We start from the raw sequence: 18,687 nt of genomic DNA on the forward strand, positions 1-18,687 counted from the left end.
CGCCTTGAGGTGCATATGAGGCCAGGAAGGAGGAGACGGTTTGGCCATTTCCCCCCCGCCTCTCTTCGGTCGGAACTGCCTGCAAGGTGGGGGCCGGGGCCTGCCCCTTTAAGGTGCCTGTAGGTCGCCCGCCTCCTCCTCCTCCTGACGAGGGCAGCCGAGCGGAGTGGCTGCTGAGGTCCCGCCGCTGTGGTCGTCGCGAAGCCCGAACCGGGGCCGGGCTGTCGCCAGGGCAGAGTAAGAGGGCGCCGCTCGGGGGGACGGGGACCGGGGAGCCGGAGGAGTCCAGGCCTTTGTAGCGGAGGAGGAGGAGGAGGAGGAGGGGACGAGCAGGCAGTCCCAAGGCACGGGGCGGGGGGAAGAGGGAGACTCTCGTGGGCACGGGGGAAGCGGCGAACGTGGAAATCTCGAGGGACTGCTCTGCTAGTCTTGTGGGGAATGGGATTCTGGTTTACGTCGCTCATTTTGGCTTGGGGAGAAATCCTTGGGTGCCGGGATGGCCGACTTGCCATCTTTCCGGCTGTACTTTGTGCTGGTCCACGGTGGGGAGAATAGCGTGCGTGAGTGCAGGCAGACTCTTCCCTTCTGCAATGCTTTTCTTCACGTCTCGTCTAATCCTGTAGCCAAACCTGCCTTAGCTAGTTTCAACGGGGGTGGGAAGCTGTTTTCATCTTTCTTGGCACTGGCTTGTACCTCTTGGCTGATGCGGCAGCTTTTTCCCTGGAGGTTCCTGAATAAAAAGCTTCACCATCCTCAAAAAGTTTCCTAGTGCCAGTCATCATCCTAAGGATCTGGAACAAGGGGTGTGAAATGGTGGTGAAATTTGCTATTTCAGGTGAAATTTGCTATTTTTAACATATAAATTTAAATCCCTGGGACACCTTGCTTTCATTGTGAGCTGCTAAGAGTTGAGTGAAGCAATGATTCAAATGGTAATGGGAAACTTTCAGTAGACGTTTTGACTGTATCTTGTTAGTTATAGTTCACGGAAGACTTTTTGTGCTTCATGCCAGATCCTGAAAAGTCTTTCGTCTCTCTAAGGAGATGATGCCAAACCAGACATCTAGGGAGGAAGTAGAGTATTAGAGCCAACAGTACAAGTGGATTTGTCAAATCTAAATGTGATTTTATATACTTCATTTACACCCTACTTTTCTTTCCCATGAGGACCCAAAGAAATTTACACCATTGTCCTTTACTCCATTTTACTCTCACAAACAACTGTGAAAGGTAATCTGTGAGGATACTTTGGGAGTATGTAATTCGACCCAGAATCACCCAGCAAGCTTTCTCAGGAGAGTGAAGATTTTAACCTGGATCTCCCAAATCCTAGTTCAGCACTCTAACCACTACACTACAGTGTCTTGAAATGGTTATTAACAAAGATGATAATGCCATACACTCTGCCATTTCCCCAACTCATTAGACTGCTGGAAAGCAGAAGTGACTGATGAGGAATTAATTACATGTTTTTTATTAAAAGAATGAGGAATAAAGTTAATTTATTTACTTGACTTCTATACCAACCTTCCCCATAAGCAGGCTCAGAGTGGTTCACAATAAAACACAGTAAAAAAAAAAAAAACAGTCCTTCTGCCAGTTTCCCAGTCTGGGGATGGTATAAATGGGGAGGGGAGCCAAGGCTAAGGAGGGGGTTTAGAAGTTCTTCTGAAACATCAAGATGCCATTATTTGAGACAAAATACCTTTGCCTCAGAAAAGCTTATAAGCAGTGGGCAACACCTCAAAAGGAACAGGTTATTTTAACATTCCAGTTCTCCTTGGTGAGCTCCACAAAGGCCTGTAGCCATGGTGGTGTAGAAAGGGGTAAAGCCCCACTAATCATTTGTCACACCTTCCACTCAGCATTCTGGGTTGTGCAATCTGTCACAAGTCTTCAGCCAATGAAAGAGGGTGTTTTCTTCCCTCTTCCTAAATTCCTCCTCTCAGGCTTTGTCAGTGCGGGAAAGATGCTCCTTTCCTCCTCCTCCCCAGCCTTTGCAATGAGAAATTCTTTTTTCTGCCTCCCTCCCAGGCTTTGCCAAGGAGGGACAGAGGCTCTTACTCCCATATCCTTCCAAGGTACTTTTATTTTTCTGCACAATGTAGTTGACTGGCTCATGCCAGTCATGGATTCCTTTAATCTGCGGCACTGTAGCACATTAAAGTAGCTGGGGAGGATGCTATTTTATCCAGGGTGGGTAGTATTCAAAGGTGGGTGGAATCAGAAGGTGGGTGGCAGCAGCAGCCTCTGTATTCTGCCTTTCACAAGTGGACTCTTTACCATTTTACAGCACATGATGGTACCCATGAATCTATTTTGGCCCTTCGAAACACTTGGGGTGGAGGGAAAGAATTCTGCACCACTCTGGATCACAAGCCCACCATGGATCAGGACATCACACCATTTTAAAATTTGTGTAAAATGTTAATAATGAATTGATGCTGGCAACAATTTTGCCTTCTCTTTTAACTGAGTTCCACAAGAGGTGTGTGTCGATTTCTGTATCAGTAACTCAGTTTCTCTTCTCATGAGCATGATGCAAAAAAGCTGTTCTTCCCCTACATGCCAGGCAGACTGTAGCTGTGAAGGAAAAGTCTGTATGCACATACTTGCTAGGGTTGCCAATCTCCAACTTCCTGGAGATTTGGGAAATGGAGCCTGGGAAAGGTGGGGAAGGAACATTAATCAGACATGATAATATTCTCTGAAGTAGTGATTTTGTCCAGGTGAAGTGCTTTCTCTGATCTCTGGGAGATCTCCAGGCACCACCTGAAGGTTGGCAACTGTATTGCATTACAGCCTACAGCTATCCTGAAGTCCTTTTAGCAAGTTATATGGAGCCAAACCAGAGCATGGTTTGGGGCTTTTGGGGGGGGAGAAGGGAGTCCAATAGAAGATGATGGTGTTGTGAATCAAAGGGCCATACTTTTAAAAAATCCATCTTCTCCTGTGATCTCTGGTAGCAAAGCCTCATTTCATGCTCAGAGGAAGAAACAAACACTTTTAAGGCAATACATTAGTGGTGGGGATTTCTATTGGGCACACTGCAACCTGGGAACCTGGAACTTTGAAAATATGGGGGCAGAGATCTTCTTGCATGTACAAGACTCTGTTCCTCGTGGGCAAAATAAAGGATATTTTGTTTTAAACAAAATGGATTATCATTTAACCTTTGTAGAATGATCTCTTGTAGCAATTCTGTACCACATCACAGCTCATTCATAATAAAGTATATAAATAATTGTGTGCTTACCACCACTGTATTCAGCCCCCCCCCCTAGTATTTTTTTTCTGGCTACAGGCCTGGCTCCACATCCTGCGTAATTTTCACCAGTTCCTAGGGTCAGGAAGGTGACAACTAGGAGTAGTAAAAGGTCCTGGGTGGAAGCCAAAGGACTTGTCTGGTTCTTGCCTCTCAGTACCATGCTGTTTTAGATTGTTATGTCTCTTGGTAGTCTAATTTGGGGAGCCAATATTTAAGAGTGATAGAACTAAATGTGTAGCATAACTGCATAACTGTAACATGCAGAAAAGGGGTACCATCAGATTATTCCATCCACAGAAATGTGTATTTTATTGATATAACATCTTAGTTCTCTGTTCATACACACATGATACCCATCCAGGTCCTTGTTTAAAAGCTTTATATGTAAATACATCTGGACAGGGGGTGTTGAAACATTTTGGGGCTGTGTTAAAACATGCCTGCATTTATTTATATATTAGACAGTAATCTTTGCATCAGCTTCCTTGTTGGTGTTCTCTGTCTCACTAATTTATCAAAATACTGTATCCAGTCACTGTGCATTTATCTTAGTGATTGCCAGTTCTCATGCAAAGGAATACACCAATATCCTGTTCAAAATTTAAATACTCAAGTTTTGTGTAAGTTTATAAAGTCCTCAGAAAAGTAGTCAGCTGACCTATTAATTGGTCATTCATACTGCTGAATATGGAAGACCCACAGAAATAAGAACGATAAGAACTATGTGCTACAGATGAAAGAGTTTACTTCTGCCTCAGTGTCTCCATGTGATGCTTCTTATTTCAGTGCTCTCTGGAGGTCCCAGAAATTTCCTGCCCACAAGGAACATGAGGGTGTGGTACATCACGGTGCCAGCACTTGTTAGCATGATGCTGTTTCTCTCAATCCAGCCATCCATATGCTGCAACAAGGCTCTGTGTGCTAGCGATGTCAGTAAATGCTTAATACAGGTAGGAGAATATGGACTTTCTCTTTGCATGTGTGATTAACCAAAAGGAAAATCAGAGCCAGCAGTTTGGCTTCTGCTGTATCAGTTTTATGTGAATATATAAACAGTGATCCCGAAGTTAATTGTAAAATGGAAGTTTGCATTGAAGAACTTGAGGATATTTTGTGTCTGTCTTTCTTTGAAAGGAAATCAATATGTAACTCTTACCTCATAGGCATTTTCTGCATAACACAGAAGCTTAGTAAGGTGCTTGTAAGTCACAGAGAGCAGTCATGTAATACAGTGGTGGGAGGCAGGGAAAGGAAATTCTTGTGTGCAATAGCAGGCACAAACCCCACTGTTGTGTGGGAAAATATACTTTGTAGCACCTGTTCCTGTGTTTATATGCAAGTAGGTACAAAAGCTAAACTGGGAAAACTTGTTTAGCTTGTGCTCATCACAAAACATCTACAAGAAAAATAATTAGAGTACATCAGTTTCCTCCCTGATATGAAGCCCTAATTGTGTCTCCTAATGGTGAGATTCCAATGATCTTACGAACAATGACTTTAAACTTCTGTAATCTTGCACCATCTCTGCTACATGAATAAATGTTCATGGCCATTGTTGAAATGGGGCATCTGCCTGGGGACACCGCCTGAGGGGGATGGGAATAGCTTGATTTAAGGACTCCCTGATGGGATCTGGAGGAATTCAGGCAATATGGAGCCATCCCCAGCCTAAACGCCACAAACCTAACCAGATTTTTAACATTAGTTGCTTGCTGATCAAGGAACAGCATGGCTCACATTTGAAGCACCAAGTCTTTTTGCCTTCCATGTAGTAATTCTTCTCAGTCCTCAGTCTACTTGCACTGCTGTCTGTATTATTGTACTGCAAATTGTACTTGTGCAGCATACAAGTATTTAGAGACCCAAGTGTAATTAGGATAACTAGAATTTGATATTTTAAGAATATTCAGAGGAGACACAATTTCTGACATTTTGAAACCTTTTAAAGTAGTTAGTCTGAGTGATGAAACATTATACTCCCTCTCCCCTTCTTCTGTGATCTCAACATGAATCACAGCTCTATTTATTTTAGAAGAGTTGGTTCTCACGTGCCTCTTCCTCTACCCGAAGGAGTCTCAACATGGCTTACAATCGCCTTCCCTTTCCTCTCCCCACAACAGACACCCCGTGAGGTAGGTGAGGCTGAGAGAGCCTGGATCTTACTGCTCGATCAGAACAGCTTTATAAGTGCTGTAGTGAGCCCAAGGCCACCCAGCCGGCTGCATGTGGGGGAGTGCAGAATCAAACCCGGCTCGCCAGATTAGAAGTCAGCACTCACAACCACTACACCAAAATATTTTATTTTATTATATTTATATACTGTCCTCCTTTGTGGTTCAGGGCAGTTTATACACAACTTTAATGGAACAGTACATTGTAAATAAATGTACTGATTTGAACATATGCAACAGTTTGATAACAGGAACTTGTGTCAAATAGAAATGATTTACAAAATCAACATTTAACAATAGGACAGTTCATTTTTCTGCACTGTGGTTTCTGTTCTTTTCTGTGAGTGCAGAATGGGTATGATTCACCTTCCATAGACTGAGAGAGATCCATGATCTTTATCATATACACCTGTTTGTGCCTCTTGCTCTTTCGCTTCCCCTACCCCATATGATGCTGAGCTACTCTTGACATTTTGTGCTTCTGGAGTATATTTACTCCTCATTAAACCACGGTTCCCTTTTTGTTAATTTTCAATGTCATTTCTTAAAGTAATGTTTGAGAAATCCCACGAGTATGCAGAAACCCTGATCTTACCTTAATTACACATAATAAGTATCATCAATAGGCAGATGACACCCAGCTCTACACCCTGATGGACCGTCACCCAGACTCACCCCCAGAGACATTTGTCAGCTGTCTAGAAACAGTGACCGTTTTGATCAAGCAGAGTCACTTGTAACTCAACCCCTCAAAGATGGGGGTACTGTGGCTGGGTAAGAAGATCCTTGATGGGATGCAGGTGATAGTGGCAAATTCTACTAGGAACTTGGGTGTAATCTTTGATGCCTCCTTCTCCATAGAGAAAGAGCCTCTTGTGGCGCAGAATGGTAAGGCAGCCGTCTGAAAGCTTTGCCCATGAGGCTGGGAGTTCAATCCCAGCAGCCAGCTCAAGGTTGACTCAGCCTTCCATCCTTCCGAGGTCGGTGAAATGAGTGCCCAGCTTGCTGGGGGGTAAATGGTAATGACTGGGGAAGGCACTGGCAAACCACCCCGTATTGAGTCTGCCATGAATACGCTAGAGGGCGTCACCCCAAGGGTCAGACATGACCTGGTGCTTGCACAGGGGATACCTTTACCTTTTACATCTCCATAGAGACTCAGGTCACTAAAGTAGAGCAGCTGTTGTTCTACCTTCTTGGCCATGCTAAGCTGCTAGCACCCTAACTGCCCCTGTGTTAAGTCTCATGTATGCCCTTCAATGTGCAAAAGTGGCTGCTATCCTCCATCTTTGTTTTTGACAAGCAAACACAGGTCAAGGCCGGCATGACTACCCACAGGGCTTTGTGTGTATCAGAAATACATCAACAGGGAGACTCCATGTGAAATCAGCATTCTCAGGAAAAGGTGTCCTAACATATAGGAGTAAAGCAATCATTTGCATAGAAGGGTAGGGCAGGACACTTATCCCCACCTTAGCATCACCAAGACAAAGGAGGAGACCGCACCTGGACCCGTGGGCTTAGAAAGATGCAGTTCTGCTTAGAAACATCAGTACTGATAGCAAAAGTTCAGTAAAATACATAAGCATGCACAGATAATTTTTGTGCTGTCACAGAAGACCTGTGTGTTTAAATCCAGATCTGCCCCATTAATACTGAAAATTAGAGTGGAAAACACTAGTTTAAACTCAGGAATGCAAGTAGAACGGACTTCTCCCTCCAAATTATTTGGTGAAATGGTTAGTAGCACTGACTTCTAATCCAGCAAGCCTCACCTAACTCACAGCGTGTCTGTTGTGGGGAGAGGAAAGGGAAGGGGATTGGAAGCTACTTTGGAAACTCTTCCTGGTAGAGAAAAGTGGCATGTAAGAACCAAATTGTCTTCCCTCTGCTGTTAGTTTCCATTTAGTCTACCCATTTTTATGTTAGTCTTCCCATTTTTATGTGGTTAAACCAGGATTTTCCCTGAGCCTACTAATCTTCTACCATATCTAATTTTAACCTATACAGAACTGTATACTGTATACAGTGAATACAGGTATCTGATACATTCTTGAGTAGGTGCTTTCAGCGTACCCCTCCCCTTTAAAATACTTCAGTTTCTGAAGTAAAAGCAAGTCGCTGCAGATGTATGGAAAGCAATATATTTCATAAATATCTTTTCAAAATGCAGTGGCATTCCATGAAATGCCAATATGTTTCTGAGATGATAATAAGTTAATTAAGACATTGAGACACTAATCTATCCCTAAGCAGTAAGAACTCTCACAAATAATGTAGAGGTAGTATGTGACTATCCATACTGGTGTATACTTAATTTCAGTACTGAATACCTACATAGGAATGCTGCTGCGTATGAATATGACACTTACTGAATGTACTGTTAGATATACTTGCCTCAAGTCTTGCTGAAACTGGTGAAACTTAAGCCATGATTAACTTGTCCATTATTTCAATGGTACTTAAGCATGACCAATTCTCTAAAGCTTGTGAATGATATATTTATTTAAAGACTGTAACACAGTTGTGAATTGCAAGCAAAGTACAAGTTAAATGAGATGCATTTACTTTTAGATTCCCGCCCCCCCCCCAGTCAAATAGATGCAAGGGATTGCATACCCTGTGTCTTTCCTGACAGAATTAAGAAGGGTGGTCCATGTAAATATTTATTTCAGCAGAGATGAAGGGTCTTTTGAATATCATTTGTTATGTCATCTTTCCTGAGATCTTTGGCTTACAAAAAGATCACTGTGACATGGATTAAATGAAATATCCTGATGAGTATAAAATTCACAGCACATTAATGTCCAGACTGCAATTGAGAATACAATTGGAGTAGGGACAAAATCTATTGGTGCACCCTGATGCAAGGAGATAGAACTGTCCTTGGTTGCATTCTTTTATCTTCTGCCATGTTCTCAATGATGGTTGAGGCAAGACTCAAAATGAACAGTCACAGACAGAGGTTTTCTCCCATCACAGTGGAACTAACCGTTGCAGCCCTATTACATACAATCCTTTAAAACAGCAGTTCTCAGCCTCCTTACGGCTGCAACCCCAACTGTGGCACACAGGCACAGAACAATCTGGAGGCAGTGTGGAAGCGACCATTGCCATGGCTCTGCTGCTGCCGTCCGCCACTGCTGCCTGCAACTGCCCTCCACCGCCTGCTACCGCTGCGGCCACCAATCTGGCGACCCTGCAGAAGGGGCCAGGCAACCCCACCTAGGGTCAGGACCCCAAGGTTGAGAAGCACTGCTTTAAAGTAAAATCATGCCATTAGGAACCTTATTGGTCATTTCAACTTTGAATTATATATCTCTTCTAAAAACAGAGGCTGTTAAAATTATGAAATACAAATTTGACCATCAGTTTATATTTCTTATTTGTTATACCTAAACCAAAGTAATTTCATTCTAAGGTAAGGCCTATGTGAAGTAAAGATGTATTTTCTTGGTAATTTATATATTGATTATAAAAAATTATTCTTAAGAACTGTGATATTTGTAAAGAGTATTTTATTTCTCACGTTAAAAAAATTTATTAGAATATATGCGTGAATAGTCTAACATTTACAGAAAGAGTTTTTCTGCTCTCAAACTTCTCATACTAAGTTATGATTAAAAAATGTTTTCAGACGGCTCCAATGACTTGAAGCCATGTTTCTGATTAAATGTGGAAATTTAATTATCTCCCCCCTTTGCATAGGCACTGGAAGATACAGATGTTAAATTCCCTTTACAATAGCTTATCTCTTTCTGTATGTTAATAATTAGCCATGCCTGAAAGTTTTAGGATTTTTTTTTAATCTGGAGAAGAAATATATTCAGTGTATGCAATCATAATTATTTCTGGTTAAATTTGCGTTTGTTTTATGAATCTACATTTTGTCCTCTTACATTCTCTCTACCCTTAAGCATACACTTCATGGCCTAAGAACACACATTCTGGACATCATAAAGGGACCAGCAGAACAATAATTAAATTTGATTTGGGGAGAAATATGTTGCACAAGTCGTTATATAGGCTTAAGTCTGCTTGGATGCCTATCTGTAGCTTTGCTCAGTTACAGAAGTTGTGGATCAAACTGTGAATCTTAAAGAAAAAACGCTTATATTTTAAGGGTGTGTATATATGCACATGGTCAGCACTACTCACTACTTGAGACTTCTTGGGCAAGACCAGACTTTAAATTGCATTGGCTAGATTGTTTAATTGGTATTAATTGTTATTTTATACACAGAAAGTTCTAACATGCTATCATGTGTTTCCAGGAGCTATGTCAATGCCGACCAGGTGAAGGAAACTGTTCATGTTGTAAAGAGTGTATGCTTTGTCTAGGCACACTTTGGGATGAATGCTGTGACTGTGTGGGTAAGTTCATTCAACATCACTTCATACTCTCTAAATCTGTGGGAATCTTGAATTTCTAAAATGCATTCTAGCACCATTATTGATGCATGTCCTCTATATTTTGACGTTCCTGGAGTAAAATTGGGTTAATTTCATGGAAGTCAAGAGGGGAAAAAAAGGAATGTGTTATTTAAGCCAAAGTTTCATACTGTAGATGCCTCATTCCATAAATCATTTTTATTTACCCAGTCATTTTACAGGCTATGTTGTTTTGCCCACAGACCAGAGATCGCCAGTAGACGCCCCTCTGGGTGTGCACAGCGATGGCTCCTATTCAGAGTGGGAGGAGGGGCAGATATGTTAGATTGGGGTTTTGCTGTCATTATTGTTTTATGATATTGTCTGTATTTTGATCTGTTTTTTTAACTTCGGTAAACCGCCACAAGCCGGCTGGGTCCAGGAGTGACAGTTAACAAATATAAATAAATAAATTCAATAAAATAACCTTGGACAGTCTATACAAGTTTTTATTCTATTCTACTTTTTAATTGAAGAACCTCTTGTGGCACAGGTAAGGCAGCAGTCTGAAAGCTCTGCCCATGAGGCTGGGAGTTCAATCCCAGCAGCCGGCTCAAGGTTGACTCAGCCTTCCATGAGTAAAATGAGTACCCAACTTGCTGGGGGGTAAACGGTAATGACTGGGGAAGGCACTGGCAAACCACCCCGTATTGAGTCTGCCATGAAAACGCTAGAGGGCGTCACCCCAAGGGTCAGACATGACCCGGTGCTTGCACAGGGGATACCTTTACCTTTACTTTTTAATTTTTTTAGTAAGTTTAGGTATGCTGCTATATTGTTCTATAATTACTGATTAGTCATGCTGGGAGCCTATAGTTGAGGTACAGTATGCACATTTCCTTTAAAAGGGGGTGGGAGTTTACAAGAATGTTGACAGGGATTTAAAAAAACACAGGATGAATAAATTCTAACTCCCTGGTAATTCCTGAGATTGTCTCTAGATCAGTGGTCCCCAACCTTTCTGAGGTTGGGGACCGGCAGGGCATCGGGGCGCGGCCCGCAGCCCGCGTGGGCCACGCCCACGCATCGGGCCGTGCCCGCGGGCCGTGCCCACACATCGGGCCACACCCGCGAGCCGCGCCCACGCATCGGGCCATGCCCGGGTGCCGCGCCCACACATCGGGCCGCGCCCGCACGGGCGCAGCCGGCCCTGATTCCCTCTCCCCGCCCTCCCGCAGTAAAAAGCTTCCCGGGCCGCAAGCTTGCAGCCTGGGAAGTTTTTTACTGCGGGGGGGGCGGGGAGAGGTACCCGCAGGTTGGGGACCACTGCTCTAGATAACATGAGAGGGCACGGCACTACCCTCATTTAACTGCAATTTATTTCCCTACCTTTTTCAATTTCCACATTCACTTAAATCCCAATTTGATCACTAAGACCAACTAGCATGAGTGTTATCCTTGAAACCATTAATCGTAAATTTCAGCCACACCAAGGGCTTGTGTGAGTGTACTGGCATTTTTATACTTAATCCCTTTCCTGATGATTTTATGACCATTAATTTTACTCCAGTCTTTGGCGGGGCAACTTGTTAAATGTTCTTTGGAACTCCCCAAATATACACTGTCTAGTGCAGGGATAGTCAAACTGCAGCACTCCATATGTCAATAGACTGCAATTCCCATGATCCCCTGCCAGCATTTGCTGGCAGGGGCTCATGGGAATTGCAGTCCATGGACATCTGGAGGGCCATAGTTTGACAACCCCTGGTCTAGTGGGTCATCCTGTCTGCATGCTTGTTGACTCTCTCAAAAAGTTCTAGAGAAGTTGGACAAAAGAGAGAAGGGGCATTTTCATTCCCTTTTCCATGCAGCCTGTCCACAGTGCAACTGCCCACATAGGTCTTGTGACCACAAGAATAATCTTTCAAGAGTTCAAAAGGGACTGTTGGGGAGAGGATTGGAAAAATCCAAGTGCCTTCCATTCCTCATATTATATAGGCCTTTATATCTGCAAGTACTGCACAAAAATGAAATAAAACAACGAGTCAGTTGAGAAAAGCCAAGGTGAATGAATGCAGTTAAGGATTAGATTATTTATTTACGGTCACTGACCAGCATCCTGTAGTTAAGGAGACACTGGAATGCACGAACAAAAGAAGTGAGTCAAATGTAAGGCAAAAGAGGATTCCAGTGTGAGGGGTTTTGAGGGAAAAGAGATACAAATGAGAAATAAATTTGACTGGAAGATTAGTATCTGGGAGCAACATACCAACAAATGAGATACTAGAGCAGGGGTAGTCAAACTGCGGCCCTCCAGATGTCCATGGACTACAATTCCCAGAAGCCCCTGCCAGCAAATGCTGGCAGGGGCTTCTGGGAATTGTAGTCCATGGACATCTGGAGGGCCGCAGTTTGACTACCCCTGTACTAGAGGAAGGAACAGGATCAAAAAAGGAATTTGAAAGCATGTACAGAAAGTGTAAAGTGAAGGTAATGAGAAGGAAGCCGCATTATGTCAGAGTAATAATATTTGGGTAAAAATATCAAACACCAGAACCAGCTTGGCATAGTGGTTAAGAGCAGCTTTTTATCTGGCAAGCCGGGTTTGATTCCTTGCTCTTCCATATGCAGCCAGCTGGGTGACCTTGAGCTCATCACAGCACTGATAAAGCTGTTCTGATTGAGCAGTAAGATCAGGCTCTCTCAGCCTCACAGGGTGTCTGTTGTGGGGACAGGAAAGGGAAGGTGATTGTAAGCTGCTTTGAGACTCCTCCTAGGTAGAGAAACACAGCATGTAAAAACCAACTCTTATTCATCAAAGGTTATCTTTAAAATAATAAAAGAATGAATGCACATTTGAATAATGTCTACAGAAGATAATACATTCTATAAATATCAGTTTTAAGCCTTCTTTCAAATTTTAATCAACTTTGTCTCCATGCCAACTGACATGATGTTATTTGGGGCAATGTGGTTACTGTTCCTCCATGTATCATACAGTGCTCCAGTAATGTTGGTAAAGAGGAACCACATAATTGGGATGAATGACGCAATTTGTTCCCAAGTCAAGAATCAGCAGCACCCTGAAAGGGGTGGGGCAATGCTGAAATAGGAAGTAACCATGCTAGTCATCCTACTCCTGCCCTTTACAGGCATTATTGCAGTGCTGTGTGATCTGGCCAAAAGAAAAAGACAACCACATTGTTCCAGGAATATACAAACCAAACCTCTTGCTAGGGGAACTATTTATAAAGGCTTCATTTCCTTGTTGTTCTTCAAAGTTAAGTTCACTTGTGAAAGATGGATTAAGAACCTTATGGTTTCAGTTTACCAAAAGCCAAACATATTGTACTTATTTGTATTTCTTTTGTATTTCAGTCTTTGCTTTTGTTAGATTTGAAGTGAGTTCTGAATTGATAAAACCTATGCCAAATAATCTTATCTTCTCATCTATCTCTTAAGATGCATGCAAAGGGGCTATGTCTATTTTAGTTTGCTGGCCAGGAACACCCTTTACAATATTTTAATTTCAGTTCATCATTTATTCATATTTAAAAAGTACCATTGCAAAAAATTCAAACTATACATTACAAAAGGAATAAAATAAACATGGAAGATAATTTCACCAAAACACACAGTTGTCAATCAGAATGGACAAAAGTAATTTGGAGAAAGACAAGAGTTGGAACAAGAACCATGATAGCTATAGTTAACTGTGGAATTCTGTTTCTGCAGAAGCCCAAGGACAAACCAGGAAACTAGAAAGGATGGGGACAAGGTTATAATTTGTCCCTCGTTTTTGTTGTGAGCTAGTTCTTCAGTGAACTGGTTCTTCATATTATCTTTTCTCCATTCAAAAGCTCTATTGGATTTTTTTCATACCTTAGTACCTATAATTTCCTCACATTTTTGAATCATCATCTGAACAGTAGTATTTTTCAGAGCTTTTTAAGAATGAAAGGGCCCAGCAAACCAGCACAGAGATGGGAGATGTTTCTGGAGTTTAAACCTCCATAAAACAGATCTGTTTGCAGTCAGCCAGTCATTCCTGCCAAGATTGGAAGCCACCTTTGGGTACCTTTCTGTGCTAATAGATTTGCAAACATGCACAAAACAAGAATAACTTCAAAATACATTTTATGTTAAATACCTGTGAATTTTACAGTGAGTTTCAAAGTTTAATGGATAATATGTATGTCATGGGTTTGTTTATGCTAGGCATAAAAGTTTAAAACGTGTGACACAAATAAGATATAAATGAAGAGTCCATTATACAATGCTGTACATTTGATCCTAACTGGAGTGGGCACCTTGAAATACATACTCAGTATAGCTGTAGATCCTGTCCATAGACTTATCCTTATTTAGATCCTATGAATATATATTTGCCTACAAAATAATTCCTTCAGTTTAGTGTATATACAAATTATAAAAATAATGAAATACTTTTGAAATGTTTAGAAATGGAGCAAGTACAGCTACATTGATAAAACTGTTTAACTGAAGTGTAGCTTGCAGAATAAATAGGCTAATACTTCCTTGTGTAGTTTGGAATCAAATTCAAGTAATATGGTTTTCTGGAGAAATATGATCTGATTTAGAATCTTTATTTTGACACATTTAGTAAACATAATTTTAGACAGAGAAGTACTCTGTCAGCTATATGTCCCAGTAGCAACAAATATTTTAAATTAACCTTGAAAAAACTTACACATTTGCCTTTGGATATATTGTCATTGTGTTTCACCGATTAAGCATCCACTGCCTTGGGAGGGGGGCAACCTTAAAATGAAGCAGAATATTTATTTGGAAACATTTTACCCACTCTTTTTCCATGCTGAAACACTCACACCAGTATGGAGCTATATATTTTTGGAGCTATATATTTTTTAGAAAATTAAGTAATCAGTTTCAACAGAATTTAGATCATTGTACAGAGTTCACTGATGCACCTCAGTTTCACCATAGGTTCCTATAGCATCACTTTCTAGTACCACATCAGATTGATGATTGCAGTACCCCTTCTTCTGGGTGAAAAGAAACATAAAATAAGAATTCTAGCTTTGGTTAATTCATAACTTGATTTCTTAATTTTACTTATGAGTTTTGGGAGCTTTATTCCTCCTGCTCCACTCCAAATCAAAACAACATGCATGTACTCTTACATAATTCCTAGGAATAATCCAATTGAAAAATATTAATTACGACTTTGAACCCCCTAAACTTGCCTATTGTACAAGCAATGTCATCCAATATTATTAGTTTTATGAAACAATGTATCTTAATTTATGGAAAGCTTCTGATTAACATTCTGAATGAAGTGTATCGATTTTTCAGTTTCCACAGTTGTCGTCCTTGGCTAGATATGCACAGATGAAAATATTTTATTTTATTTAAGAAAATAAGCCACATAGCATTATTGTCCCTTAGGGAAAAGGTTTGTGTGACTAGGTGATATCAGTAATACAGTGCAGAAGATTAAATTCAATGAAGCACTCAAGCAGAAATATTTAGCTGTGCCAAGAAATAGATGCAGTCTCTAGAATATCTGAATGTGGGCCTAATCCTCTCTTGTGACTTGCAATGGTAATCTTTGTAATTCTGCCAGGGGATTAAGCTTGTTCCTAAAGCAGACAAGATCAGATTCTTGAATTATGATCAAATAAGCTTTGGCTAAATATGAATGGATGGACAGAATACAGCTTGTCATGTTATGCATCTTAAATACTGATTTACATCTAAAAGAACGGAACCTATCATTTGATCTTTTCACAAGGAGACAACGATGGAGGGAGTGTATTCTTGCTTGAAATATGAGATATACTCTGTGGCCTTTTCCCTGAGGCCTCCCTTACTTTTTTGCCAGATTAAATAGGTGGTAAATGTCTTGACACTGCTTGTTGCAAACATTTATAAATGAATCAGGAAGTGTGCAGAAGGGCTTCAGGGTAGTATTCTCTTAAATGCCCCCCACCCACACACACGCATTTGTTACAAGTAGGAAAAACAAGCCTCCTGGTTTGTAGAATATCCTTTTAGAGTTGGGACTTAGTGAGTGGAAGAAAGTGTTAGCTAAGGCTAAATTTTTTGCACACCTGAATATGGGACCTGGGATATGTGGAGGGAAGCTAAACAGGGAAGTGTTATTTTATTTTTTGTATTTTGATAACATCTTCCCATATGGCTCTGTGTGGTTTACAACATAGGTTTGTGACATATATATGCTCTAGTATAAAACAATACAGTTTGCACCAGAATCAGATTCAGCAAATTGTCTCAACATCATTAAAAATAACCATTAACCATTTAACTGTGAGCCAACACAAACTCAACATTTAACCATTAACTATTTAACCATTTAATGTAATGTTTTACCACAATCTAACAGGTTGGTTGGACCAAGGATTGCCCTGCAATGTGTCCAGCGGGCATGTCAGGTAGCAGGTGGTTCTGGAGGGGCTCCCCTGGGTGTTATCTACTTACTGGCTCCAACCAAAATCTTGGTGGAAGAATTCTGTTTTGCAGGCTCTGCAGAACTGTGTTAGCTCCAGTAGGGCCTGGCTGTCCTCCAAATGGGGGCCAGGACAGAGAATGACCTGGCCCTGGTTGAGGTCAGACATGCTTCCTTGGGGTCAGGGATTACCAGCCAGTTGGAATTGGCTGAACATGGTGTTCTTCATGGGACATAGGCAGAGAGGTGGTCCCTTAGGTCCACTGGGCCCAGCCTGCATATGGCCTTAAAGGTAGTTACCAAGACCTTAAACTTAATCCGGAATTCAACTAGTAACTAGTGCAGCTGGAGCATAGCAATATGGGCCCTTCAAGGGGTTCCCAAGAGGACCCTGGCTAATGCATTCTTTACCAGTTGTAGTCTCTGGAGCAGGGAAATAATTTAAAAAATGTTTGAGTCCAGTGACAATTTTAAGATGAACAGAATTTAATTTGCGGTATAAGCTTTGTGCTTGCACGCTTCTTCTGATACATTGAAATAAAATTTCCTCAACTATTACATGTAGGGGAGGGGGGAATTAGTTGCAAGAAATGACTAATTGGAATCAAGATGCATAAGTGACTGAGCAATAATTATAGCTAAAATTGGATTAAAGCAGTTGGTAGGACCTGTGAATACCAGCAAATTGGTGTAGAAATAATAAAAGAATTAACAGGCAGATGTGAGAACTAAGTCTAATTATGAGTATAAGCGAGAACTGAGTGATTTACAATTTGAAGTGAGATAAGAACCAAGTATCTCTGTTAAACTCTGAGGGTTCCATTGTCCTGAGTGTTGTAATTCAGCAATCTTTTGTTCCAGTCTGTTTCTCAAATTCCTTTGCAATAAAACAGCTACTTTGAGTGCCCTGGGAGGTTGAAATGTTCTTCTACAGGTTTCTCAGTTTTGTGATTCTTGATGTCAGGGTTGTGCCCATTCATCTGTTGCTGTAGGGTTTGATCTGTATGCCCTATGTAGAAAACCAAAGGACATTGTTGTCATTTAATGGCATTTACAGTGATAGAAGATGTGAAGTGAATGTGTCTGAGATAGTGTAATTGATGCTGTTAGGTCTTGTGATTGTGTTGTCTGGGTTTGTGACAGTAAAGCTGGCATATGAGTTTATTTCGAACTCTGGTACCAGAGTCCGTGATCAAATAGGGTGTTGTATTATTATGGGAGAGAAGTTGTTTAATATTGGGAAGCTGTCTGTGGACAAGAAAAGTTTGTGAAAGAGAACTGTCATCCAGTAGCAGATAGAGCATTGAACTGTTGATCATGAGTGGTGTTATTGGCTCATTAGGGCCTGAAGGTTTTCCCTGTGTACCATTCTGGCTTTGTTGATCCATTTCTCAACCACATTAGGTGGATATTTTAGTTCCAAAAGGTTTGTTAAAGATCCTTTAGGGGATAATCCCTGTATCTAGGATTCAAGCAGATTCAGCTATAGTGTAGACTAGAGCCTGGCTGTATACAATGGACTGATATGTTTAGGATGGTGTTGTTGTTAGGTGCAAAGTCGTGTCTGACCCATCGCGGACGATGGGTAGTTAGATGGTAGTTAGAGGCATGTAGATATTTTTGTCACTAAATCTTCAGGGCTTGCAAAATGGAGCTCTTCTGCCAGGCTTTGGGTTGTAGCCAGGGCAAGGAAGATCAGGAGCCCCTCACACAGATCATCAGCTCCTCCTTGTACAGATTGATTCATTGTCAGGTTGATGGCATAAAGTTGTTGAATGCATAGTAGAATATATCCAGGGCTTCTTTAACATGTGCCCAGACAATAAAGATGTCATCAATATTTTGGAGGTATAAAAGGGACAGCATGTGAAGGACTTTATTTGTACATTAAAGCTGCAGCATGTTTTTTTTCATCTCAGAAACTATGTTTGTAAATCCCTCCAAGGATGTTGGTCTCATATTCTTAAAATGCAACTTTTTGTTCTCTGTTAATTTGTCTGCAGGGATGTGCAATCCTCGCAATTACAGTGACACACCTCCAACTTCCAAGAGTACTGTGGAAGAGCTGCATGAGCCCATCCCTTCCCTCTTTCGGGCACTGACAGAAGGTGACACTCAGTTGAACTGGAACATTGTTTCCTTCCCTGTTACAGAAGAATTATCCCATCATGAAAACTTAGTCTCATTTCTAGAAACAGTGAACCATCCCCAACATCAAAATATCTCTGTTCCAAACAATAACATCCATATATCATACTCCAATGACAAAGGTAATGCTATTGAAGTTACATTTGTGAATTTATGCCTTTATGATTTACATGTGGGTTTTTTAAAAGTGTGATCGCTCTTCCAAGAGTTTTGGATTATATAGTCTAGACTAGATGAAGTATGAGAAATAGGGAACCAAAATCTAAGAAAAAGAGAGA

General features: G+C 41.2%; 1 protein-coding gene and 1 long non-coding RNA gene across 3 annotated transcripts in view; one reads left to right on the forward strand and one right to left on the reverse strand.

Moving 5' to 3' along the window:
- TWSG1 (twisted gastrulation BMP signaling modulator 1) overlaps window positions 1-18,687 on the forward strand; it is a 21,969-nt gene continuing 3,282 nt past the window's right edge. The window contains 5 exon segments of the mRNA XM_077352772.1: window positions 1-62; window positions 64-86; window positions 4,055-4,218; window positions 9,714-9,813; window positions 18,265-18,531. Of these exon segments, the coding sequence (XP_077208887.1) occupies window positions 16-62; window positions 64-86; window positions 4,055-4,218; window positions 9,714-9,813; window positions 18,265-18,531 (601 nt within the window). The 5' untranslated portion in view covers window positions 1-15.
- LOC143844926 (uncharacterized) overlaps window positions 12,238-18,687 on the reverse strand; it is a 17,825-nt gene continuing 11,375 nt past the window's right edge. The window contains exons 2-4 of one of the 2 annotated variants that reach the window (XR_013234196.1): window positions 17,032-17,270; window positions 14,522-14,592; window positions 12,238-12,583 (exon numbers count right to left, since the gene is read on the reverse strand). This is a non-coding gene — a long non-coding RNA (uncharacterized LOC143844926). The remainder of the gene's footprint in view (window positions 12,584-14,521; window positions 14,593-17,031; window positions 17,271-18,687) is intronic. The other variant, XR_013234197.1, reaches the window with a different exon arrangement.

Source organism: Paroedura picta, chromosome 9, assembly GCF_049243985.1.
Source record: "Paroedura picta isolate Pp20150507F chromosome 9, Ppicta_v3.0, whole genome shotgun sequence".
Classification (NCBI taxonomy): domain Eukaryota; kingdom Metazoa; phylum Chordata; class Lepidosauria; order Squamata; family Gekkonidae; genus Paroedura; species Paroedura picta.